Source organism: Calonectris borealis, chromosome Z (assembly GCF_964195595.1).
Source record: "Calonectris borealis chromosome Z, bCalBor7.hap1.2, whole genome shotgun sequence".
Taxonomy (NCBI): Eukaryota; Metazoa; Chordata; class Aves; order Procellariiformes; family Procellariidae; genus Calonectris; species Calonectris borealis.
The window spans coordinates 11,379,464-11,405,906 of record NC_134352.1 but is presented as its reverse complement, the minus strand read 5'-3'; the positions used below and the strand labels follow the sequence as shown (position 1 = coordinate 11,405,906).

General features: G+C 46.7%; 1 protein-coding gene across 4 annotated transcripts in view; it reads right to left on the bottom strand.

The window, feature by feature from the left end:
- The window catches only part of MUSK (muscle associated receptor tyrosine kinase), a 53,910-nt gene that overhangs the window by 8,324 nt on the left and 19,143 nt on the right, over positions 1–26,443 (bottom strand). For 2 of the 4 annotated variants that reach the window (XM_075136372.1, XM_075136373.1), the window contains 6 exons: positions 19,570–19,694; positions 15,485–15,644; positions 13,959–13,965; positions 6,132–6,307; positions 554–743; positions 19–210 (listed from right to left, as the gene is read on the bottom strand). In XM_075136372.1, the coding sequence (XP_074992473.1) occupies positions 19–210; positions 554–743; positions 6,132–6,307; positions 13,959–13,965; positions 15,485–15,644; positions 19,570–19,694 (850 nt within the window). Of the gene's footprint in view, positions 1–18; positions 211–553; positions 744–1,998; positions 2,159–2,495; positions 2,585–5,708; positions 5,733–6,131; positions 6,308–10,924; positions 11,192–13,958; positions 13,966–15,484; positions 15,645–19,569; positions 19,695–26,443 lie in introns of all 4 variants that reach the window. The other 2 variants (XM_075136370.1, XM_075136371.1) reach the window with 2 other exon arrangements.

Here is a 26,443-nt window from a genome sequence, read left to right as displayed (position 1 = left end):
ACACACAGGCTGCTTTACCTTGCTTGGAAGACTCTCCCAAATGCTCCTTCCCCGATATCTCTCACATATTCAATATTGTTCCTGGGATACTCCAGGCTGAGCAATTTGGGATTGAGGAGAAGGGGCATCCGCTGGTACATCGGGTTGGGGTGCAGCCGGTCCAGGAGAAGTTCGGAGGGCAGAGTGGTGAGTGTCGGTGTCTCTGACTCTCTGAAACGATGGAGCAGTTTTCGGTCAGTGTGTGCACAGCCCCCAACCAGGAGATAACTATCTGCATCTCCGCAGGGGCTGGTTTCTTCCGGGATGGAAAAGGGAGGTGCAGCAGGGCTGTTGAAAGAGTCTTGCAGCAAGGTGTCATGCCATGTCCCCAAAACAGCCACCAGGCCACCTTCTTCTCTGGCACAGGGACTCGCCAGAGCTTGCACTAGCCTGCCACAGGCAAATGGAGGGCTGCTCCCCCGCTACCAGGCATTCACAGGACTATGATCTCAGAAATAGGCAAGTCCTCTTTCAAAGCAGCATTTGTTGCCTCGAATTAAGTCTGGAGCTTTACCTTTTTTTGTTTTTCCACTGCTTTCGCCGACGGCAACAAACCAGGGTGACAATGCCGAGGATCACAACCAGGGCAAAGCTGGAGATGATCGAGATGATAACAGTCATGGAGTACGTAGGGGAAAAGGGAGGAGGAGGGGGGAGATTTGGAGTCTCTCCATTTGGTTTTCTTGTTCCTAGTGATAACAATGCTGTAATGCAAAAAAAATCAGAAGGTTATGCCTCTCCTAGTTTATAGGGCTTTCTCTAAGAAGTATTTACAGAGTCAGCCTGATGTCCTGGTAATTACTGACATTACAGATACAACCATATGACTGCATGAGAGGACCATACTAGGGAAACCTGGTTTGCAGGAAGCAAAACCTATTTCTGCTTCCCAAATATGAAAACCCAGGATCTGGTAAAGACCAAGACAGAGGTCCCATTGAGCTGGGAACACAATTTTGGTAAGGAATGTTTGCAAGATTTACAGATGGGAGATCACATCTGATGGTCTCAACAGTATTCAAAAATAGTAATGTCTGCAGTGGGAAAGATCAATGGTCTACAATGTGGACCACAATGTATCATGTGTCCTAAAAGGAATCTGCAGGGAGGAGTGTAAGACCAAGTAAGTACATAGTGATACTTTCCTGAAATATCCCCTTGCCTTCAACAATTTGCATCTCAGTGTCTTTATGGGGCAAATACGATAAACTTGTCTAAAATACATTTGGCTGTATCATTAGGAAAAAAAATTAACATTCAGGCAGCCACCTGCTGAGTACTTTCTGAGACATTCTAGAAAATGCTAATCTGTACATGCAATGATTGAGAGCAGAAAGAAATTTAAACCATTCTTTTTAAGGCCATCTAAACTGATACTGACTTGTGTTCTCTCAAGTCCACAGCACCCCTGTTCTCTGTGCAAGTAGAATTGTCTTATTTCCAAACATTGAGATCCAGAAACCGTGCATCTTGGATGAAATATGTTTCAAAAATTGTTCTGTTCTTTGAACAAGAAATAACAGAAAATTTAGTTTCAACATCACAGAGCAATCATCCATCTTTTTCAGATTTGTTTTTTGTTAGAATTATTTTTTATTATTGAAAAGAATTGCCAGAAGCAAAACAACTTTGGCAAATATGTTTGGCAAACTCTACCTTCTCCTCAAAACACATGTGGCACATCCATTTCTCGTAATACCACAGGAAATTTTATTTCATCCTTTGGCCTTAATATAATCTGGGGCACGGTGCTCAATTTGCCTGTCTTCATTTTCCCATCTTTAAGGTGCATGTTACACCTTCTGGTTAAAGATGGTGAGTGAATCTATGAGAAGAACTAGGACTGGCCGAATCCAGAAGACAGAACAGATTGGTGCAGCGTGAGCACTCAGTATGCAAACACTTTACGTGGCCCCAAAACAACCACAGTGGCAGAAATCAAAAATTGCAATTGCCTACCATCTCCACAGGGAGACACGCTGCAGTATTCCCAGGTCACAGATGGGTTTTTTGTGTAGCACCAGGGACGTTCATTCTCACCTCCTGGATTGCGGCAGTAATTCTCGGCATCAGACAGCTCAGGGAAAACCTGAGGAGTCCTCCTGTGCAAGTGGGGAGTCTTGAGGGAGGAAACAAATGGGATTAGTGTTTCAGTATAATTTTTCCTGCTGGTATTAGCAAAACAGAACCAAACAAAACAAAGGAGCAAGGAAAGGCAGAGTAAAACAGCTTTTCAATAGCCTGCCAGAATGACAGAGAAAGCATCTTGCCATGGGAAGGGGAACTTGCAGATTAAAATACGAAGAGGATATGAAACACCAGTGAACTCAAGAATGAAGGCAACTTGTCCCCCGCTCAGCCCTTCCACTGGGACTGGCTGCCTGGCTCTGGGAAACTTTGGAAAAGCAGACCTGGAGCATGGCTCTCTGTTTGGTGGGTCTCACACTGATGCGCACCTGGTCGCTCCACTTCTGGCAGGGAATGCCGGAGGCCGTGACGTTGGCCCAGCCCTGGTAAAACTGGCCGTTGCCACTGTAGCAAGTGCCTGGGGAAAAAAAACACATGAGATCAAGGCATCTCAGACCATGTCTTGCAACGGGGACTCAGAAGAGTAAACTTCATGTCGTTACACAAGAGCATGTGGCAATTAGCAACAGATCTGAAGCGCATAAAAGGACCAGACAACTGCAGGCAGGGAACTGCTTAGCCTCCTGTTCACACTTAAATGGATTTTGAGCTCAATACATAAGATCAAATCTGGTAAAACTCAAAAGAGGGAACCAGAGCTCTTTCAGATTGAGAAAACAGGCCACGCGCCTGCTATGGTTGCGCTGCATCTACCCAGTTCACAGCACTTCCACACAGAAAGTGCAGAGCAGAACCCCAGTGAAGCCACCCACGCCAAATCAAGGCAGAAAGCAAATTGCCACACTGGTTCCAGGGGCACTAACAGGAAGGGGCACTAACTGGTTAGGGGCACTAACAGGAAGACACCCATGCTCCTGGGGTAGGTAGCGGGGGGCTGGGATTCGTAAAGTTCCATGGTGGTATCCCTCCTCCCTGCCTCTATACAGTGCTTGTCCTCTTAGACTGAATGTTTGGAAACAGCCTATGGTTTCTAGCATGCACGGAAACCACACACTGGAGGCAACCTCAGATCTGAAGGAATAGTATCAGTATAAAATAATGTTCTTTGTAATACACAAGGCTTACTCCAGTTGCAGAAAAATTAAGCAGAAAAACTTGAGAGGATTTTTACTGCAGGAATATGTTCCCAAAACATAAATGCAGACCAGCAATCCTCATAGGAGACTTTAATGCATGCTGGCATAATCTAGGAAGCAGGAAGACAACAGAGGATACGCGGCTTTACACACTTTAACACAGACTAGCTAATCTTATGTAAACTCTGCTGACCAGGGGCTAACATTCTGGTTGATGGCATGTGTTAGAGTCCACTTCATTATTAACCTTGTTGGATAAATTAACAAGCCACCAAACACTGTTGTCATAATTTTATTTTCTATTTTGTTCTTAAACTTACAGCTCAGAAAAAGAAAAACAGGAGGAAACCTGACCTGTTCTAAAATAAATTTTTTAAGCAAATCTTTTTCAGCTTCATGAAAGTTTTGTATAAATTTTGATCCAAGTTTGAGACAAAGGCTATGTGTTTTAATTTATCCTTGCATATTGTCCTATTGATCCTGTAGGAGGAACATAGTAAATGCATCATGATGACTACCCGCTCTTTCCTTCTTGCATCACCCCCTGCACTCAGGATTGCAGTTACAGGTCTTTTACGGACCCTTAGCTTTCTGAACTTTCACCAGGCTCCAGGCACTACACATGGGTAGATAGAAACACCACCATGACAATGTTTGCTCCAGGTGAGTGAGCTCAAACAAAGAATCAAGTTCCTGTAGCCCAAGGCATGCAAACACTTCAGTATAGGAATGGCCATGGACTTCATAAGCACACTCAACCCATCACAAATGCAAAGTAAAATGCTCTAACTTGGACTTCTTTGACTGATATGTAAGCTACCATGTTATGCCTCACATCTGCAACAAGCTAGCAGCCCCGACATGACCAGCACCTGTAGCTCTGCAGAGGTGTAAGATCTTGTTAAGCTGCCCTAGGACATAGTTGTGTATCTGAGCCCAGCATTTTAAATGTCTCACGTTCAAAGGCAAGGAAAGCAATGCCTGAAACCAGCCTCATGACTGAGCTAGTAACCAACATGAAAAAAACTTTTGCAGAGATCTGAAATAAACATCAGTGTGACACCTTGGAGGAGCAATGTGGAGAGCTTTAGGGGCAACAGCAACATTAAGAAAGCATCCCTGTGTCCTTGGTGGCCTGCAAAATGCAGATGCTCTCATACGTAGTCTTGCTACTATGAGTACAGAGAGAATAATAAAGGTGGTCCAACTGGACCGTCTTTGATGGGCAAGCTAGAAGACGGTTTGGTTCATGCTCCCCAAACCTTTGTGCACATAACAGTGACTCTAAAGTAAAAAAGAGGGGACAATATCACTAAAATGTTACTGTTACGTCTTCCTGATTCATGACCAAACAGTGCACATTTGTGCAATGCTACCCTGGGAAAATACAGTGAAAGCTGAACAAAAAGGTCACACATTTACACAGGAGACAGAGGCCATGTCCTGAACTTGCTGACATCCAAGAGGAGGCTGCAACCATCCTGTGAATGCACCACTCATTTTCTGGCATCCCTCTCTCGTGCTCCTTTCCCCAGGAAGGGGGTGGCTGCAGCTGTGGGCTGTAGGCGTTAGGCAATGATGCTGGAGTGCCCACGGGGTGCTAAAGCACTTGTCTCCCAGGTGTGCAGCGCCGGGCACCCGGGGCTGGGTTGGCCGGGTGGAGCTGAGGCCTCCCCATGAAAGAAAATTCCCCAGAAGTCTTGATTTCACCTTTTTCATTTTCTTTCCATGCAGAAGGTGTCTGCCACTGCCAAATCTGCAGACCTCGCCTGCTCAGAAGCATGGCGGGAGGGAAGCACTGTTCCTCCTTTTTCCAATGGGACAAGTTCAGTGGCTGAGCTTTAAACTGCAGTTGCACGTCAGTTGGAGGAGCTGGATGTGCATGTTTCAGCCTTGACCAGCAGCAGGGCGGGAGGCCGACAGAAGTCACAGCAGTGCCTCAGGGGATGGCTGGGTCTCGCCATTGGTCATGGCGGGGTCATGCGAGAAGCGCCCAGACTTCAGAGGTGATTGGAGGAGAGTGCTGGGGCCTTTTGGATAATAAGGTCTTGCAAGGCCAGCCTGATGTAGGTAACCATGTTAGTAACAGCATATAAGGCTGGGATGACCTTGGTAGCAGTATCAGAAATACCAAATATGGGTAAAGCAAAACTAGAAGCAATGGGTAGAAAGGGGGAACAGCTGGAGGGGACAGTACCACCTAAAAGCACCATGCTGCTCTAATCGCCTTCAACAGTTACCAGCCCACGTTCTCCCCAAGCCCTGAAGACCTGGCAATGTGTTTCCCCATGCCTTGGATGTGGAAGCTCAGGCATTCCCTGGTAATAACCTGAATCCAGCCAGCCAGGACCAGAGCAAAATATAAAAATGCTATGCAAGCTGCACCTTCAACAAAGAATATCATGCCCACCTCTAGAAATATAGACCCTGGAGCAGTCTACTTACTGGTTATATTCTCCTTCTTAAAATCTGTAAAAAAACAAGACAAGACGTAAGGAGGGGTTGTGCAGGATATGATATAACTGGGTGCTTGCTTAGGAGCATGCCATGGGAAAAAGTTCCTTCCCAGCAGTGTTTAAGCTGCTCGTTTCTTTGCAATGGCACCTGAATGGCAATTTTGCCATCATGAAGACTGATTTTGGCAATGAGGTTGTTATGACTCTCTCAATAAGGAGCCAGGTATTTTTCCCCCCGTCGGACGAGACAGGCAAACAGCTGATGCGGCTGTCACACTTCCATGCACAGGTGCTGACAGGATGGTACCCACCGTCAGCCTTTACTTTAGTTATAAATTATGGATTGCATCCCTCCCTCCTCCCTCACTAAGATCACAGCTCTCTGGACCACAGGCAGTGTGTGCCGCCTTACCGAAGAAAGAGATGCGGGTGCAGGCGCTGGGGTCCTGGTGCAGGCTGGGCAGCCTGTTGCATTCGGGAAGAGTGAGCAGCATCAGCCCTGGCTTGTAAATCCCCTTCTGGGAGTTTTCCTCCATTGAGAGCCATTCCTTAAAGCAGTAGAGATCCTTTACAGCAAGGCAATTCTCTCTACATTATTTTGCAAAAAACAGTGAAATACAGCAGTCAATGGCTTGATAACAATGGCTGCACTTAGCAGTGGTGTGCAGGGGTTATGCAGGCTGACAGAAATCCATTAACGGGGCTACGCTTCTTTAAGCCAGTCTGTCTGGCTCATAAACCATAAAGGAAACTCCATATAAAATGTAACAGCTTCCTTTAGGAAACCCACAAAGCTACATTTTTAATGAAGCAGGGTTATGCTCAAAACACAACACACATCACAGTCTGTGAGGAGTTTGTTCCCATTTTTCCTACAGATTTATTGCCATCTTCTACTAATAAACATCATGTCTGGGAGTTACCTTAGCATTTTTCAGCACATTCTAAAAATCTCACCTGTCTTCTGTACATTGTACATTAAAGTGTCATCCATTAAAGACAGGAAGTGAGCTGCAATTCTTAATCTTCTTAAAATAAATATTTCCCTGTATTTTTAATCTCACAGAATCACCCATGCAATTTTCTTCTTTTCTCCAGAGACACCTTTCAGTCTCTTTCAGCTGTCTGCAGCAAAACCTTTACAGTGCCTGGTAAAACAAGAGACCTGTTTCCTACCTAACGTATTACCTCCATAACAATGTGAAACATTCACTGGCAAGAAGTGCTTTGGATATTTAAATGTTCCTTAGATCAGAAACTGTTTGTGAAGAAGGCCACAGCAAAAATATCTGCTCTAGCAAAAAAAAAAAAAAACACAACAAAAAAACCCCAAAACTGTACCATACTGGAAAATTTGAGGGTTTGTGGCATTAGTCAATTTATTGGTGATTTGCTTATTTATGTACTCATTCTTGAGAGCCTGAGTTGCAAAACCATCTCTGAGGTCATGTGCAGAGGTTACTTTTGCTGAGCTCAGCTGCATCCTTTGCGGATTCACATCCTTCCCTACCACCACACCTGCTGGCAGGTGTGGGAAAGGACACAGTGATGCAGAAAGGTACTGCTCGGGTCTGTGGTGAAGGTTTTAGCCAAATTCATCACCTGGTGGCCTGATGCAGTTTCTTTACTTACTGTCTGCCAACAGTTTTGGCAAGAGCAGATGGTCATGAGTTTCGGTGATGACTACCAATGCTGCAAACCCTCTAAAGCACCTGAAGGACAAAGGCCGTTGGGAATTCTACCAGAGCAGCAGCTTTTCTGCAACAGCAATGAATGCCCTTCAAGTTTCCAGGCTGAAGCCATCGAAGCCCAGCTGCCCTGTGCTTAGTTTTAGCCAATGCTGGTTTATTCCTTTCTCACTTCCATGAAAGCCATAATGCAGCCAGATGGCGTAATTTATCTTTTTTATGTTAAACAACACTGGAACAGGAATGACCTTCTGAAGTACAGGAATGTTTAGCTAGGGAAATGAGAAAATCTGCATTTGAAGCACTGGCCGACACTTGGGAGATCTGGACTGCATTAGCTGCCTTCACTCCTGAACCCTAGGCATCCTTAAACAAGCCCCTTATTTGGTGTGCAACTCCAAAACGCAAAAGACCATTCCTCTGCAACCCTGACCACTCCAGCACTAAAGGCGGGTTACAAATCCACCCCAGGAGCATGTTGAGGCAGCCAGAGGGAGGGATGGTCGGTCTCTTCGAGCTGGGTTCATACCATTGTTATTATAACACTTAATCCTGAGCAGCGAGAGTTTGATGAGATCATATGCAAAGATTACTTCAGATTATTATTAGAAATTTTATGTCATGTAAATGACAGATGGACAAAGAACAGTAGCAGCAGCAAAGGACAAGTGGTCCAGTAGCATTTTAGGACAAAGGACTGTTTAAGAGGAGGTGAGGACACACAGACCCAATCAAAGTGAGACATTTCCCAACAGGAGACTGTTCCCTGCAGCCTGGTCACTCATATCAGCAATGGTTAAAACAGAAATTGAGGGTTTTTCTTTTGCTATCACAGAAGCAGCCAGTGGTAGAAGGCAGATGTAATCAAGAATTATGAGATGAGACATCACTTTTCCTTAAAAACAGGAAAACTCTAATTTTAATCAAATTGCATCTTAATTTACATGAAGTAAAATTTTTCCCATGTTGTTTTCTTCTGTTTCACTTCATCTTGTTTTACCCCCCAATTATTTTTATAAAAGCTTTACTCAGTCTGTTTGTCAGTTGTTATTCTTGCTAGCTAGCTTCCAAACCAAAATGAACATAAAAAATCACATGGGGAGAGAAAAAATGGTGCAGAGAATAAATTACAAGACAAAAACACATGGAAATATGTCAAGGGAAATGCGTCCCTCAAAAACTGGGAGAATTCTCTGGCCTCTGAGATAGTTACAGTCTTACTCATTAAGTATTTCAGCTGAAAATTGGTGTAGTCTAGCCAGTTTCTGCAGAGAGGTATAAGGTTGTCAGTAAAAAGCAGATAAGATAATTGGAAAGTAACCAAGACCATGGGAAATGTGTTCAAGAGCCCCCAGGGGTCTCAACAGTTCAGAAGTACGTATTAGATGTCTGAGTTATAAAAAGGAGTATTGGTCTAGGGTTTTGGAGGAACTGTTGTCCAGCTGATGTGCTCTGGGAAGAGAAAACAGGAAGGGTGCCGCTCCAGGGCTCTTGTCATGAAGAAAGCTGCATTTAAATCTGCATTAAAATCACGGGGAAAAATCATTAAAAGGAAAAAAACATAACATTGACTCGTGGATTTGAAGAAAGATGATGCCAGGCAAGTCCATTTAGATTTAGATATATTTGCAAATGTTGTGCCTGTTAGCTTGAGATCAAGTGCAGATTTATGCTGATTTATATCACTCTGACTTCAGAAGTGCCCTAGAAGTGCAGGTTTTCAGTCAAATCACCGCAAGTTCTGGTCCTGCAGGGCTACTCGTGAGCAGGGGTAAATTAAGTGAGATCCAGATCTCACTGAAATGCCTTGTGGAGCACTGTGCAAAATCCTTAGCTGACAAATGTGTTATGCATGTGTGGCTCAGATATAAATACTGTCACACATCTTGAAAAAAGGCAGAGAGGTCATGTACTAAAGGGCACAATGACAAAGAGCAGAACAACAACACGGCAGGGAGGAGTCTGCCAGCAAAAAGCAAGTTTCAGTACTTGGCTGCATGATTATCTGTGAATACTTGCACATACACTTCTTTCGTGGGATATATATCACTACTGTGCTGGCAGAGGAATACCGAATAGCATAGGCACCAAATAGAGAACACAATGTATTGTCAAGCTTCGTATTGGGATTTTTCTCTGTGCCTTTGTTTTAGAGATATTAGAGGAGCAATCAGAAAGGTCCAGATTACAAAGACAACATGCTGTTGATTGTCCTAAAAAGTCCCTACATAACTGGAAAAATAATTGCCATTAGACTACATCTGGCCCAATTCGAGCTGGTGGAGTGCTTCCCATGTCTGCAGAGAAGACTTGTATTTTAGTTGAGACACTAGGGTTGGGGCTGCTCTCCCGATAAACACAAATCTGAATGATCTGTTTTAAAATGCGGTTCAAGGAAGGCAAGAGCAAAGTACTGCACTTAGGCAGGGATGTCAGTTGCTCAAACATGAAATGGGGAATGACTAGACAACAGTCCTGCAGGAGCTGAAAATGGACATGAACCACTTGGCCAACAGTTATGTTAGGAAAAAAGAAAGCTTCACCCTGAGACATCTACGTGGTGCTGTCCTCTGAAAGGCACACCAAGCAATCATTGTTCCATTATAGTTAACACTAACAGAACCTGGGCTGGAGGCTATGTATATTTAGCACTTAAGGAAAGATGAGGAGCAGAAGCTTCAGAGGCCAGAAAAGCAAGAGCCATGAGCAGAGCTTGGAAAAACCTGCTTTATTCTCATCTGAGAAGTTGGGGAAGACATAAAATCTCATTGCAAAGAGGAAGGGAAGAAACTCGTCTCTGTGACCGTGGTGGGAGGACAAGGAGCAATGAGGGAAGGGCTGCTCAGGAGGAAGAAGCGGTTATCTCTGTCGCTGGGACGCGTTGCACAAACACCTGTCAGCAGTGGATTAGCTGTAGAGGGAGATGCTTTGAGCACCTCGAGGTCCCTATCAGTCCTGTTTCAATGCACATTTCTCAGCATATGGGAGGATACAAGAGCCAGACGGGAGGTTTGGTTTAGCAGGTACAATTACACAGGCAGTGTCTCTCGTGTAGTCTTTTTTTTTTTTCATTTTCATTGTGATGGGAAGTGCTGAATGAGTAGTATATTGCCTTGGCCAGATTTGTTGCACGTACTGTCATATTTAGTCAAAATTCCAACCAAGCAATTACTTTTGATAGTAAAAATGAGTACATACTGACCTAGTAAGATTTAAGTGCTAGTAATATGTTAATTATTTAAATCAATTATTTCATTTAAATGGATATTTCTTTTCAACACTATCTGCTAAAAGCCTGATATAACACAGGCATCTGGGCCTGAAAGTCAGTCCACACGAGCTGGATCAGATCTTCTTTGTGAGTACGGAGGGGAGAGCAAAGGGAAAACCCATGCAAACGTAGAGGACCCATTTTCACTCAGTGCTACTGCAGGTCTGGACAGACCCTCACCACTCCCCTGCTGCCTACACATCCCCACAAAATGAAAGTGAAAGATAAGTATTTCTTTTAATTTACCTGCACACTGGTTTTGGAGCTGGCCCAGCTCCCGAGGGATTGCACTCCTGGAAGATGTAGTTACACAGCAGAGACTCAGCAGCTGGTTGGCAGAATGAACTCACCATTTTCAGTTCAGTCCAGGCAGTGTGCACAAGCAGCTCTTGGGTCTCCTCTGGGTCAGCATAGGAGGAGTTGAAGAAAACAAGAGCATTCTTCGCCAAGATAGCACTACACACCTCACCTCTGTACGTGCTGCAGTAGCCTGCATCACCCTTGTACAGCTTGCTGTGAAGGACAAGAGCATAGTAAGCTCACAGCCCTAAACACCTGCAGGAGCAAGATGCCTAGGCTCTGTCTCTGAATAAAGTGGCATCTGTAAGGCTAACAGAGAGTAGAGGAAAAGGTAGATGGTTATAACCACTAAAAACAGCTAATACCATCCAAAAATGAAACTTCTGCGAGGAACCCCAGTGTGAGTGCCCTTTTGGTGAGCTCCAGGGCTGAGGCTCTGGCCGAGGATTGCTACTATTATAAGTGGGCAAAAAGACCGAGCAATCATGCACAACTGTGACCTAGCATGGCCCCTCACCCTGCCCCCAAGGCCTAATGGGAAAATATCTTTTTTCCTGCTTCCCTGCAGAAGAGATCAGCCATGCTGCTTTGCTCTCCTGACTAGCAGCAGTTTAATTTTGGATGGACCCGATGAGCAGGAGCCGGGTGAGTCCCACCCAAACACATGCCAGGAAATTCTTCACAAGATCAGACCAGCCAAGCTGCTGCCTGCCCCTGCTCTGCTCCTGCACCCCTCCTGACCCTGCCTCTCTTCCACACAGGTTTGGGTGGGACACACAGGGAGGAGGAAGGCACAAGCCTCTGCAGTTTTCCTTATGGTGCTTCCCTGCAAAGTCCATCCTCTCCTCTCTTCACCACACCTCCCACTTTGCAAACTCCTGCCGCAAAGCATGGGGCCAGAGCTATGCCAGAGCAATAAAAAGCACAGCAGGGTCAGCTCCTTTGTGGGCCATTTATTTATCTTTCCTGCATTTTTTGCATCTAGCAGGAGATGGCTGTCATCCCTCCCTCCCTTCTTCCCCACAGCCATCAAAAGGGAGCAGCAGGGCGAGGGCACGCACAGGTCAGCCCGTGCTCCCAGCAGCTCCCACGGCCGCCCCACGGCAGCAAGGTCTGCGGGTGACGATGTGCCCTCCGCTCAGGCAGCCTGTGGGATGCAGTGCCTTCGGTGAGGTGGGAAACCTGGGAAAACAGCCTCCCCTGTGTGTGGGGGACGGCTGAGTTGGGGAGGGAGGAGGGCTGGGTGCAGCTGTCCCCACTGCTCATTCGGCCAGTTTAACCGGGGTCAGGGAGTTCAATTCACAACATGCCAACCATTTGGAGTAGCCAGCAGAGCTATTTGTATCTTTGCCTTTTATTTCTTTCCCCTGTCCAAATAATAGCCCATTGTCAACCCCGGGGGTTCTTGCTGTTTTTCTTCGGAAAGCTGGAGGTACATGGACAAGGGATTATACAGGATGACCAAATTTCAGCTTTTTAGATGCTACTCTCTGTAGATGACACTCTCGGGTCCTGGTTTAGCTGCACTACTTTGGACTCAACGTCAATTTTTTTTTATGATTATTTTTTCCTATATGTCACATTGACTAAAAAATACAGGTAGTGTTCCTTGAGGTAGTACCAAAAAGGCAGTGATGCTGTGACATCACCCCAGGCTCCACAGACACCCCTTCACGTGACACAGGCACCCCCCGGCATCCTGTGCCGGTCCCACAGCCCGTGACATCTCCCTGGCACAGAGCAGGTTTCCCCACAGCACCGCGCTGCCCCCAGGCCCTGCTAGAGCCCTCCCTGGCATGGCACGGGTCACGTTATTCACATTTTCCTGATGATGCCTGTTGGGCTTAATCTGAAATGTGCGTCCTTCCTGTGTCCCAAGAGGCAAAAGAGGGCACAGGCGTGCATGTGGCAGCTGAACTGCTGGCTTCAGTGGGCTGTAGAAGCAGCCTGACAAGAGCCACCAGCACTAATATTGTGTTTCCTCACTTTTTTAAAACCTTCGGGGAGACACAGACCAGGCTGCGATGGAGAAACAGCAACAACGTGTTTCTCGCCACGCCTTGTCACAGAAAGGGAATTTCGTGCAGCAAATGTTGAGAACAACTGTGGGACAGAAGGGCTGAGCATTTGATCACTGTTCCCATGCCTGTCACACCTACATGGGTGCAGGTGTAAGGCAGAAGTCTGCCATCATCATCGGGTGGTCACTAAATCACTTACAAACTTCCTGAATCAATCTTGCAAGCCTCTCTGAGGGAGGCAAGGACCTTCGCAGGGAGCCTGTGTCAGCAGAGTGGCAAAGCCATTTGCTCAGACTTTCTCAGGCTCTGCTCTTTGCTCTGAGGGCCGGTAGCTCCCAGCCCTCCTCCCAGGCTAACCCTCTCATTTTCCTTCCAGACTCATCCACCAGTGCAGCATGTAGAAATATGCTAGGACTCTGAAAAGAAAAAGTCAGCCAAACTGTTCAGTACTCCAAAAAATACTAAGCAAAAGTGCATGTCTGATCACATACACGTGGGTTTACCCATCCATAACTCTGCTTGGAACAGATATCTAAACCTTTCTTGCCCTAATCTGGTGATCACCGAACCAAAATATTGGCTGTGTACAGACAGGAGTTTAACTTGCAGTTAAGCTTTTGCCTGTAAATGTATAAGGTCAGTGAAGTTGCAGATGTGTAACTGTGAACAGAATTTACTCCAGAATATTCTGGCCACTACAGTATTTTAAACACCCTTACTGATGTGTGATCCACTACTTGCTTGGTGCAGAAGCACCGTTATCTACCTGGTCCCAGTCTCCAATTATGCCAGTATAAAGAAGCTCAGTGTTTCTTTCTGGTGAACCTCATCTGCATGCTTGGCATCCAGAAACCCGCTCCCTTCATTTAAGCAAAATTAACCAAATCCCCTTGGTTCATCATTCTTCTCCTCCCTGGCCCAGAGAAAACCCCCAGGCAGCCACAGAAAGTCATACTTACCTCCACTCTGCCGGGAGGCACCGGATCCAGGAATTGTGATGAGCCAGGAGAAAGAAGAAATGGAAAAGACATCAGTGACACTTCATTGCCCCCTCTGAGATGTGGGAGTTAAGAATTCCATGCTAGGAAATCTGTCTGAGACCTGTAAGCTGTCTGAAAAGGACGCAGCTAAATTCTGTCCTTATTTTGCACCTTCTTGTGGGGAAGAAGTGTTGGGCAAGACTGGGCACTGTACGGGGAGAGGGAATGAGGAAGAGGAAGATTGTTGACTGCAGTTCTTGCTGAGGTGAACTGTTGCACCCTGAACCCACACCTTTACCCTAATCCTTTCGGTCCTACATAACCAGCAGATAGCATCCTCTGTTTAAGCCACCCATGCACGCATTACTGCACACTGCAGGCAGCAGCTGTAACAGGTGGGAGAAACCAGGGCTGGAGGAGCAGCGCAGGCACACGGCCATGCCCCCGCTAGCAGCGCCGCAGGGAGCTGGGCTGCGCCAGTACGGAGAGGAGGCACGGAGCATGGGCCAAGGAGTGGGATGCCTCTGCCATGGGACCCGCGGGAGCTGGGACGAGGCCGAGGCAGGCTCCTACTTATATGTGGGGGGCTGCTCCCCTCTTGCTGAGCACAGGCAGCCTGGAAGAGGGCAGTGCAGCTTCTCCCACCAGCCTAAAGCACCTGCCCTACCTACTGCATTTGCAGATCTGCTTCATGGGGCAGAGCCTTGCCTCAAGTAAAAGCAGAAGTGGGGATGTGAAATACAGTACTAAGCGCTGAGTCTTTTATGGGGCAGAGCTTGCTGCTAGGTCTCAATACCCAGTGTAAGAAAGGGCATGGTTATTTTCTCAGCAGAGCAGAAACTGAGGCACAGAGAGAGGGGCAGATGCATGCCTGGTTAACAGCAGGACCAGGGCTACCACTCTATGTCTGGAGTCCCAGGGGATTCCTCTTTCCTCTAACTAAACCCCCCTGCCTGTCCCAAGAGGGAAGGCACAAGCTGCCACCTTTCTCTTGGTGTGATAAATGCTGTCACCTACTCAGACCATTGGTATTTCTCCCGTTTGGATCATACTTTCCCCGTTTGTTAGGTGTCCCTGGGAGCAGAGGTTACCCCAGGCACAGCGGGCTACTGCTCCAACAGGAACTTCCCTGCTTTCTGGATACAACCCCCTGAGAAGCCAAAGTGCTCATGAAAGCTATTTTCACCTTGCTGTTAGGTGATACCAACGCTGGGTTATGGCCACGACTTCCTCCGCATGGATGAACTTACCAAGTGTGCTTCTGGGACACAAAGTACAAGACAGCATCAAACATTCAGGAAATGACAGCTGTGCCAGTCTCCAAAGTGTAAGAATATATGAGGAAATAGCCTGGCGGGGGATGCGCTTGTACTCAAATTTAGCCCCCTGCACACTGTCAGCTCTCCAAGGCTTTCCCTCCTTCTCCAGAGTACTTTCCCCAGCAGGGAAGCTAGGAATGCCGTTGCAAGGGTAAAAAATTAACAACCCCTTCTTTCCCAGCATACCTGAAATGCTGATGGTTGCGGCGGCTTTTGCAGCTCCAAAAGTTTTGCTGTGTTTGTTCGTGGCGAGGCAAGTGAACAGGCCAGGTCGGGTGACGTACACCTGCAGTCTGGAGTCAACCACTCTGTCCTTGACACTTTCCGCTATAGACCCTGCAGAAACCTAAGAGAGTGAAAAGCCCAGTGCAGTGGTGTTTCCAACAAAGGCAAGCAAACAAACCAAGGAAAAATCTAAGAGACCTAACCCCAAATATTTAAATTAGCAGAGAAAGATGCAGCAAGCAGATAGAAGTGGCAGAGAGCTAAAGCTGCTGGCGTTATTTTGGTGCTTTCATAGCAGCTGACTATGCAGACAAAAGCAAATGTTAAAGACCTCTCTTATTTCACACTTCAGCAATACTTTTGCAATTAATTTTCAGTTCCAGAGGGCTGTAGTCTCAGCTTTGCTCCTGTAATTGAGCTGGATAATTACTCCAGGACCTTTTCTAGTAGATTGTTTGCCTATTCATGCCTTAGCAAGGAAGGGCACGAGGTGGCTTTGTAGACTCTGGCTATACAGAGGGAGGAAAGAAAAGAGTTTGCAAGTTGTTGATTCTGGATTAATGTAACCACTGCCACATTTCCAAAGCAGTCATGAGCAAAGCAAATACTCTGGCTGCAACATTTGGGCAGATATCCGATAGATTTTCTTATCTCACACCTGGAAATACGGAAGGGAGTGCAGATGTGGTGATTTTGGCCAGCTCTTTTCCCAGCTCAGAAATTCCCAGGTAAATTATCTTGGAGCCTGTTGATTTTGGCCAGTTGGGCTTGATTTTATCCTCAAGTCTTTCCTGCTCATATGGCATTCATTAAAGTAGAATGACATGGTACACCGAGACTCCACCTTGCAAAGGCAGTAGGAAGGAGCAGCATTGCCTGCTCTACCCTTCATACTGATAGGAAGCATCAAGTGTAATTCAAGCGAGATGTGATTGCCCGTGGATCCCACTGGTGCAACCTGGCCCTAAGGACAGGGAGAGATGTCTCCCTGGATCTATCCCAGAAAAACACTCTACCTACGCGTGTGTCTCAGAGATTAGAGAGATCAATCTGACCTCCCTGGAAGTTAGTAGAAACATAATTTCAATGGGATCTGTGTCTGCTCCCAAAGGTATTCACAGTGATAATTGAAAAAGCAAGAAGGGATGCGTCAGTGTTGTATCACATCTTCAGTAAGCAGATTGTTTTTTCTCTGAAAAGATAATGCTGAAAATAATGTATTTGTTTTGCCTCACTCAAGTTCAAGTTGGAGTTGTGGTGAGGGAATGTGCATGGGAAGAAATCACTAAATAACCAGACTAACACAGTTATTGTAAGTATTGCATCAGGGATGGGTGGTATGCTGGTCACTGTGCAAATGCAGGGACCAGGGATATTTTTTGGCCTTATGCTGTGAAGAAAGTTCAGGTGGATGGGAGCTCAGGGCATATTTTTTCACAAGTTTCTCTTTTGTTACAGTGCTGGTCAGATTTATTTTTAGATTTTTTTTTCTCCCCAGAAACGACTCAGCACTAAGACACTGCTGGGACCTTCCTGGTGGAAAGGAGGAATTTCTTTACAGGCTGCCCCTGCCTCCCAGCATCCACCCGGGAGAGGTGGCCGCTTGCCCTGAGCTGCTTGTGCTGATCCAGTCCTCTCTCCCTCCTCACCACTCAGGCCTCAGGCGTACCCTGACCTGTCAGCTCTCCTCCCGGCAGCACTGGACTGTGCCTGGTGAGCACAGAGGGCCAGGATTGCTCCTCCCGGCTTGGGCCACAGAAGGAAAAGGGTGCTCAGGTAGCTGCAAGCAGTACGAGCAGTATGTGTGGTCACATGCACTGTGGAAAATCACAGGTGAAAGTGTCAGGTAGTTGTGCCTAGGACTTCCACACTGGCCAGCAGTTGTTTTCTCTACTGGGAACCTCAAGCCATTCCCTCATGTTAATTGATTCCCTTCCCTTTTCAAACACGTTTCCTGAGATTTTGTTTCCAGCAAGTCTTTTTTTAGCCTTTAAAATGCCACCTCAGCCACAACCAAAGCAGAGACCTCATCACATCTTCATACCTGGCTCACTCATTCTTTGAGGTGCTGAAAACTACAGTTTAAGGTCCATGATGACCCGCAGTGCATAGCGGGAGGAAAAGGAATTATGTTTCTGTTTAGGTAGGCAAGGCAGCTGCTGCACAGAGGAGTTTCCGTTCTTCTCTTCAAAGGCAGCTCAATAACCTCAGCAGAGTCCCAGTCTTTAAACCTCAGAACAATTACAGGTCGGCGTGCACAGACCGTAATGCCGCAAGCACATTGCGTCTTCAAGTGACTCACCATTGCTCGCTCGTGAGCCAGCCCTCAAATGCACGCGTTCCAGTCCACCAAATTTCCTGGCCTGACTTTCCCAGAGACGGGTTCTCGTTAAGGTCTCCTTGCCATATTTGAAATTAGGCAGTCTGGAAGACCATACCCTCCTGGGACTGGGCTTTGCTTTGCAGACAGGAATGGGGCAGAGCAGATCTGACCAGCCAGGCAGTGGCTCTGGGCAGGGGCTGAGCATCATCTCACACACAGCTCTCTGCAGGACCGACGCACCGGTGGGAACTTGGCAGAGCATAGGTGTGTGCTCTGGAAATACTCTGCCCTTGTCAGGGACCCCAGGCCCCCCCCGAAAGGTTTCTTCCCCAATCGGGAAGAAGTCTTGAATGAACACCTGCAGTAGTCTCAAAATAATTATTGCCAGAAACTAGCAAGGACCCATGGGGCTCTGTAGAGGCTAATCTGCTCCCTTTGCTGTTCTCCCTAGTGACCCCAAGGGAATATAGAAAATTAGCCCTAATCAGACTGGAGGACACAATAAGGTTTAGAGGACATTAGGAAGGCAAGACAGCTTGCAGAGTAGCCCAGGCTCCTTAATAACATATTTTAATACATGGAAAGAGGGGATACAGACCAGGATGGAGATAGCCTCCTGAAGCAAGGAACTGGAGCAAGAGGATTTATTGGTCCTGTTGGACAAGCAGGTCCACAGGAATGGCCATAGCCAGCCGGTGGCCAGAAGGACTTGGGGTTTACAGGGGGTCAGTGAGAAAGAGCAGAGGCAAATTGCCCACCTGCACGCAGTGGCTGCTCCACCTGCCTCCACAGCATCACGCCCTGAGGCTTACATCCTTAAAAAAGCTGTTGGAAGACCACAGAGAGTATAAAACATGTCCACCATAACTGTGTGAAGACTGGAGGTAACCCACGGCAGGCTCAGGCTGCAGAGCTGCTGTGACTGTGGTGCACCGCTCACTCCCGGGGAGGCAATATCGGGTGTCAAGTGGCTCTTCAGTTCAGCTGAAGGGAAGGAGTTGCAATAGCCTACACACGGACATGAAAGCCAGACAATTTCAAAGCAGGCATCTATTTTAAATGGTCAGTATAATTAGACCATGGAACAATTTCCTGTGAGAAGCAGTGGATTTGCATCTCTTGGTGCCTGCCACTGAAGAGGGTGTGCCTTTCTTGAGGATGTGCTTATAGCCATGAATAGATTGGTGACATACTTCAGCGCGTCACCTAGGTCAGTCTAGAAGATTTCAGATCTATTCATCTGCAAACATGCTGTGCATACATGCTGTCCCACAGGTATTTTGCCTCAAGACAGTTTGCTCTACCCAACTACTTCGGTTTGTGTTATTTTGTCAAATAAGCAATTTTGCCATGTTATTGTTACCACATTAGGAGAAAGGAGAGGAAAGGTGGCTGCAGAAATACTTAAAACCACAATGAAGTCCTAGAAACCCTAGCTCGGAGAAAGGTTGTAAGCATCTAAAGTATCCCTCATCTCGGGCTTTCCAGAGCCTAACAAATTAACTCATGCAACACCCTGGAGAAGGCGGAGAGTGTTTTGCAGAGGAGAAAACTGCAGCAGGGAGGCAAGGCGGGCTCAACTTGATTGCACAGCGAGGCACTAAGTAAAGCAGGAATAGAAACCACGGGCACTGGCTCCCAGCCCCGCATTTTAATCCCTGGGCTGTGCTTCCGGCTGCTAGCTGCCCTCCAGGGCCAAAAGCATGAAAAAAGAGGCACTTACAGCTTTCCCATTTTCCAGCCAGGTGATGGTGGGGACTGGAAGGCCGGTTGCCGCGCACCGCAACGTCACCACAGACCCGAAGGTGATATTTTGGGATTCGGGAGCCTTCAGGATTCTGGCAAAAACTGCAGGAGAAGACAAAGATGCTAGTTGAATGGTGATGTAAAGCTGAGGCTGTGCTGTGTGGGGATGCTTCCTCCCCAACAGGTCTTGAAATAAGCCACGGCCCCATGAACAAAAGCAGAACATAGCATAGGCTTCCCGGTGAGCGACAGTCTTGGGAGAGGGACAAGGAGGAGAAAGAAAGTGATCGGCGCGGTTATGTTCTGCACCTTACAGACCGAAATTTCACCTCTGGAAATTTCTACATTGTCTGAATTCAACACCTCAGAGGAGGTAACGTGCAAAAAAACAAGGGCAAACTCATCAGTAGCGTGCAGATGGGACAGCTTACAGCAAATATGCAGCAGGTTACCATGCTGCCCTGCCAAGAGTGACCTCATGCAAAACTTGTTCAAAACCATCAAGGGAGACCACCAGTGCGGTCACGTACCGTGAAGGTTGAGAGTCAGATAGGCTCCTCAGTGTGATCGCAGTGATTAGGACTTACATGGAGAGCCACAAACCCCAACATTTTCCATGTCACAACAACCTGCCCTAAGGGGAGAGAGTCTAACATCAAGTTATGGGGGAATGGCTGGCAAAGACGTTGGGAGGCTAGGATTGCAGGGGGAAAGTAGGTTTTTAAAGTGACTTTTCATCTCTACTGCTCTTGTTTCTTTTGTGGCAATATGGTTACTGGACAGTTTCAAGTTAAGCAAGATAAGCGCCTCCCTGCCCCGAGAAATTTTTTTTTTTTTTTGGCAAAAAGAAAAACTGAAGTGTTTTTGCTGAAAACTTATTTCAATCCAGAAACACAAGTCTGATGGCCTTCACAAGCTGTATTTCAGCTGCTGTACTTGGACCACATAGAGGAAAGCAGAAAAGAGAGACATTTCCCATGTGGAACATTTGAGATTTGACCCAAAATATTTAATGGAGATGCCTGAATGTCTATGCAGAAGCAGGCTGAATAGTTCTATGCCATTTCTTACTCCAATTTCTCATGCTTAGTGAGTAATGCTCGCTCTCTACCTTCTGTGCCGCACAGCAATGACTAAAAGTCTCCATCAGAAATTTTAGTAAGCAGGGGAGTTTGTCTTGGAGGTCTCAAACAAGCCTGATATCTTGTTTGCCACTTTGGCTACCTGTCTGGTTCCCCTTACCAACATATCTGATCATGTCATGGTCTTCTTTGTCTCTGTTTCCCTGATGCACCTCTTGGCACTGGCCACTGATTGATCCCGGATGGAGACCTCCAATGCAGAGCACGTAGGAGACCAATGACAGACCCTTCAGAACTGAACATCTGTCATTTGGGATGTGAAGGCTTCATCTCCAAAATTTCAGTTGGAATAAAAAAAGTATATGCTTTCCACATAGTCCTTCCACTCAATCTTGGCCTGGGCAGGGGCTGAGATTTGTGTCAACAAAGAGCCCAAAACCAGCTTTTGCTCATGGATAGGCAACACTAGGAGTACATTTCAGCATAGAAACTTTTTTGTCTTAGGAGCACAGCCATTCAACAGGCTCCTGGCAGGGATTTTTAGGAAGATTAAATTTAATGTCAGTGAAGTGAAAAGAGTGGGAGGATATGTATTATATTCAGCTTCTTAATTCCTCTACTGTCTCCAAGCAGTCCCTCACTGTCAACACTCCGTGCCACTTGCTTAAAGCCAAAGCAGAGCAGCATCAGGACTGCTGCATCGCCCCTGCCCCTCAGCGAGGCAGCAGGTATGAAGCTCCACCACTAACGAGGAAAGCTGCAATCGCTGGCCAGGGACTTTCCTGATGAATAATAAGCGAAATGAAATCTTTGCCTGGAGTTTCACTTCAGGCCATTAACACCAGATGGTTACGAATTCAGCCCCAAGCGCCCCAGGCCAAGCTCATAATTACTTTTATACTTCATTCGGAGAAATACTAAACTTCTGGGCCTGTCCCCTGGCAGCAGTTAAGTGCACATGGCTCCCGCTGAAGCTAGCACGTTTGCTCCCAGAGCCAGCCCTTAGTGCTTTTCTCATGCTGCTGTTGGTTTCTCAGTGTGCTGCTGGGACCCTGCCCGCCTGACAACTCTGCTGCTTGGATCCTGCCCACCTTAATTAATACTGAAGTGATGAATTAACAGTACCCTGATTGCCAGTGCCAGACACAGGCACGTATGCCCTGCTCTGTACCGGCTGCTCTTCAAAAATCGGCAAGGAGCTGTCAGTCAGGAGAAAAAAAGGCGCGCTTCGAAAATGATGGCAGATGCACAGGCAGGAAGCAAAGCCACAGCGAGCCTGGTGGCTGGTCCAGCTCATGCACTGTGCCCGCGGGGAGGCCAGAAAGCTGCATCCCCTTCCCTGCGATCCCCCCACCAGCACTGATTGCAGCACTTGCTTTAGAAGCCCAGCACACTGCTGGCGTGAGCACTCGTCCGCCAGCATAGGGAAGGCAAAGAGTCAGGCCATTCAAGCCTAAAGCACCAACTACAGGGGTAAAAAATCCAGCCACAGCTGCTAAGCATTCACATGTTTCTTGTGGAAAGTATTGCAGGTGTATTATCTAGCACAGGGAAGAATGGCTAAATAAAGGTGGGCCTATAAGCTGATTTTCAAAGTGTAGAAGAATGGAAGCTCCTCCTACCCCCAGTGCCACTGTGTGCATTTCCAGGACTTTCAAAATTGAAGTTACAGATTTAATATTTTATCATTTCAAGTACTTATATTTGAATGCTTTTTAAAAGTATTTTACTTAAAGTTCAGCTATTTAACTTACGTACTTAGCTCTAGATACTGTGAATGGAATAACCTGTTGGTCTTTTACATTATTTTATTTTTAAGTGAGAAATTCCATGGGACAAGAGCTGGACTCCCCAGGTCCCGAAGAGCTTTGGAGCGCCGCTGACTGGCACATCCAGGGACACATTTTCCAAAGTGTTCTTCATCGCTTTGGGAAACAGCAATAAAAAAAATAGCCTCAGCTATTTCTGAGCCCCATCATCTATGGGTGGATGATTGACACACTGCCATTGCCAGCAGGCTCGAGTGCTGTGGGAAAGCCAGGGTTGTGTGAGAGCAGCCAGTGTCACCTTCCACCAGTGCAAAGTGGGGCAAGACACCAGGATGAGCTCGAGGTCCATTTTGGCAACCACATCAGCAAGGAAATCTGTCCTGTAGCTAAACGGAGAAACCCAGCCCCCAAAACTATGACTTTTTTTTTCCCCCACCATATTACACAAAGAAAGAAAAGAGGCAAAGACGAGGAAGAAATGGCGGCCCTGAGGGTGCCAACCTAAGCAACTGGTGAGGAGAGGCGGGTGAAAGGCAGGAAGAGGAAGGAACAGGAAATGGCAATAAATGTTTGTAAAATTCACATTATTTGGTGGGTTTGTTTTCATTTTGCCTTGGAGTGAAAATTCCTAACAATCAGGCAATTTTTAACACCTCTGTTACTTGCCCTCCTTTTCCAGATCCTCGCAAAAGTGGATTTTGACAGGACCTTTGCCTGTTTAGCTACATCACCACAAGGTTAACAACATACACGTCAAGACCCCCCCAGGCTCTCAGCACAGGATTTACCCAAAGGCATGCCAAAAAGCAGTTAGGGAAGGCAGGCGAACAGGGCTTCATTTATTTATTTATTTAAGTGGAAAATAAAACAGAGGAGCTGGAAATGAAATCCGGCCAGCTAAAAGCCAAGCCAGCATGTTAAGTTTCACTCCCAAGCCCCCTAATAAATGTCCTTTCTTTTACAGCCCTGCTAAATGATGTGCTATGCACTGCAGGGCTTGCTAGGAGGTATCTGCGCTGCGGCCAGCTGCTCTCGTTTCTGAGAATTAGGTAACATCATCCAGTCCAAACAGTAGGGCTTTAATTCAGTCACGAAATTTTTATACTATAAAAAGATTAAAGAAGGGTCCCCCCCAAGCCCCTGGGTTGCACGGCTAACTCTTTCCAGGTGACTTTGTTTTCCCGTCGCCTTTGACTGAGCTGTGTTTCATTTCCAGGGTTTGGGGCCCGATCCTGCAGTCCTGGCAGATGCCTGCCTCCTGACTGGGTAAGGCCTGTTTTTTTGTTAAAGCAGGCTGGATTGGGCCACTCACATTCAGGCAGCAGCCTGGGTGGCCTGGGGCCATGATGCTGCTTTTGGGAAAGGACGAAGTGATGCCCAGAGCTCACGGGAAACCCCCACGCGCCCAGCCCCGCTGCAGGAGGACATCCCATTTAGCCAGGGTTTCACGAGCCTTAACGCTGGCTTTGATGCACCAGGCCCAGTCCAGCACTGGGTTTGGGGGGTGGGGTGGGTTTTTTCCCAGAGCCTCCACTGGCTTTGGTGAACCTCAACTTTCAGAGAACACAAGCAACATTTGCCAATGTATGTGAATTAACCCAGCCTGTCAACATCCGCACATATTCACATCCAAGCATTTGTTGCTAGTCCTGGCATACTGTAAAGCATACCTGATAGTCCAAACCGAGATAAGGCCACCAAGAGCTAAACCTGTGTTAGCAATCACCTGACGACAGTGGGTGCACGCTCCCTTCCCGCCGCAGTCTGAGCCTGGTCTAACACGTGAGCCAGACCTGGCCTGCCCATACTGCCAGATCTGATATCTCAACCTGCTCCACTTTCCCCAATTGTTTTGCTTTTATCATGAAAAATGGCCTTTTGGGTGATTACAGCCAGGTCTTACGCTTAAAATTTTTTCCAGCTAAGCTGCAAAACACGGTGGGTAAAGGCAACTCCTATGTGCAAAAGGCCTTTTCCTCTGGTACAGCTGGTGCTGTGTTGAGAACCGACGTGTCTACGCTGCTGGGGGAATTGGTAGGCTACACATCGCCTCGGAAACATTCTGATATAAATACACTGGCAAAGCCTTTGCGCTGCGTACTATTCATGTGTAAGCATTTAGGAGCTAAACTGCAGGCATTTTTTTGTTCACGTTCGCCGATGTTCCCATAGCTCTTTCGTACCTCAAGCATGACAGATTGAAATGACTCCTTCTCTACAGAGGAGTTCTCTGGGCTTGGACTTTGCTTACTAATCCGTAAAAAATCATTTATGCTTGCCATCTATATGCTCTGAAGAACCATAAACTTGTGCCAATGTGTTTTCAGTCTTTTGCCAGTGAGAAGTCCAGTCGTCTAAATACCCATTCAGATTCATTCATCTCACATCCATTCACTCCTGACAAGTCTAAACCAGACAGTCAAGGAGACGTAACAAGCAGAGGGGCTATCATTTCCTTCCCACTGGTGACAGATGAGGGGAGGTCTGACAAATACGTTTATAAACACATAGAAAGGCACAGTATTTGTGTTTTCTGACATTTCAAATTAATCTGTGCAAGATCCCAACAGTTCTTGAAATACCAGGGCTGAGAACAGGCTGCACATCATGCTCATGGTCGCAGAGAGAGCCATGCTGAGCTGTGTGCAGCAGCTAATTGCATGCCAAGAGCCAGGCCTGAACAAGCGAGGCACAGTCTCCGCAGCTGACATGACAGGACCAAATCCCAACTCGGAGAACAAACAAATTCTTCAGTAAGCATGGTCAGCAATTCCTTTTGCAGCGGCAGCAAGGGGCTCCGCGCATGGCTCACCACACGCCTCCGTATGGGAAAGGCTCGCATTGTACATTTGCCACTGCTAAAGGCGTGCTGCCACCCTCCCACCCGCTTCCAAAACTGCTGGGTTAATAATTAAATCCTGAGATAACTGCAAGGTCAGTTTCACTTTGATCTCTGAGTAATTCTTATCAAAACTGCAATATTTATCTTTTTGCAAGCCTACCAAGTAATCACAAAGAGGAGCAAAATGCCACAGGCAAAGCTGATATGAGACACTTCCACTTATCTCTATCAAATTGCTTCTCTATTTTTATTTAATCCCCATCCAAAAATGCTTATTGCCAGAGAACCACGTGTATACAGATTATCAAAAGAAAAAAATGTACAAATGCAGTAGGAAATGCACACAACCACTGTATTATTTCTCAAGGAACAGGACTATTAGGTGGGGACCCCAGAAGAACAAGCTGCGGAAGCACTGTAAGCAAGCAGTACTTCATCCTCTGCCTGCTCCTCACCTGGTTATCATGGTAATCTGGGAGGAGAACCCCCACAATGCATTTGAAATATCAGCATTTTGTACAAGATCTCAAAATCTCCAAGCTCTTCTGGTTCCTGATACATGATCTGGGAGGTTTGGGGCTTGCAGTAGTTCTGACACCTCATGCAGCACAGGCCAGACAGCACAGCAATACATAGACACTCAGTCTGGACCCTGAGGCTGTGAGATGGAAGGCAGGGATGATTCAAGACCTGCGTGGAAGGGAGATGGAGGAAACCACATCTCCATCCTGAAGCATATGCCTTCAGACTCTAAGCTCTGGTGTCTAATATCAAAGCAAGTTTTTCTTAGCAAGGCAATAGCTTTTCAAAGTAACCTTATTCTAGAGTGAGCTCCAAGATTTATGGGTGGTAGGACAATTTGCATCAGCAGAAGGACTCATATAATGTTAAATGCACCAGCCAGCACAGGAACTTCTCAGCTGTGAAAGTCACTGCATCGCATGTAGATGTCTCTGGAATCCTAAAAGCAGACCCTGCAAAAATGCAAAGCTATAATAACCAGGAGTAAAATGTAAATAGATAGCTTATATCCTGTGTAACTATATAAAACCTGTTCTGTACAAATGTTCATTTCTATATACAGAGCAAACACCAGATTCAAGGACAAGCGAGGATAACGTGTTCAAATTACTTCCCAAGGAAATGAATAAGGAAATT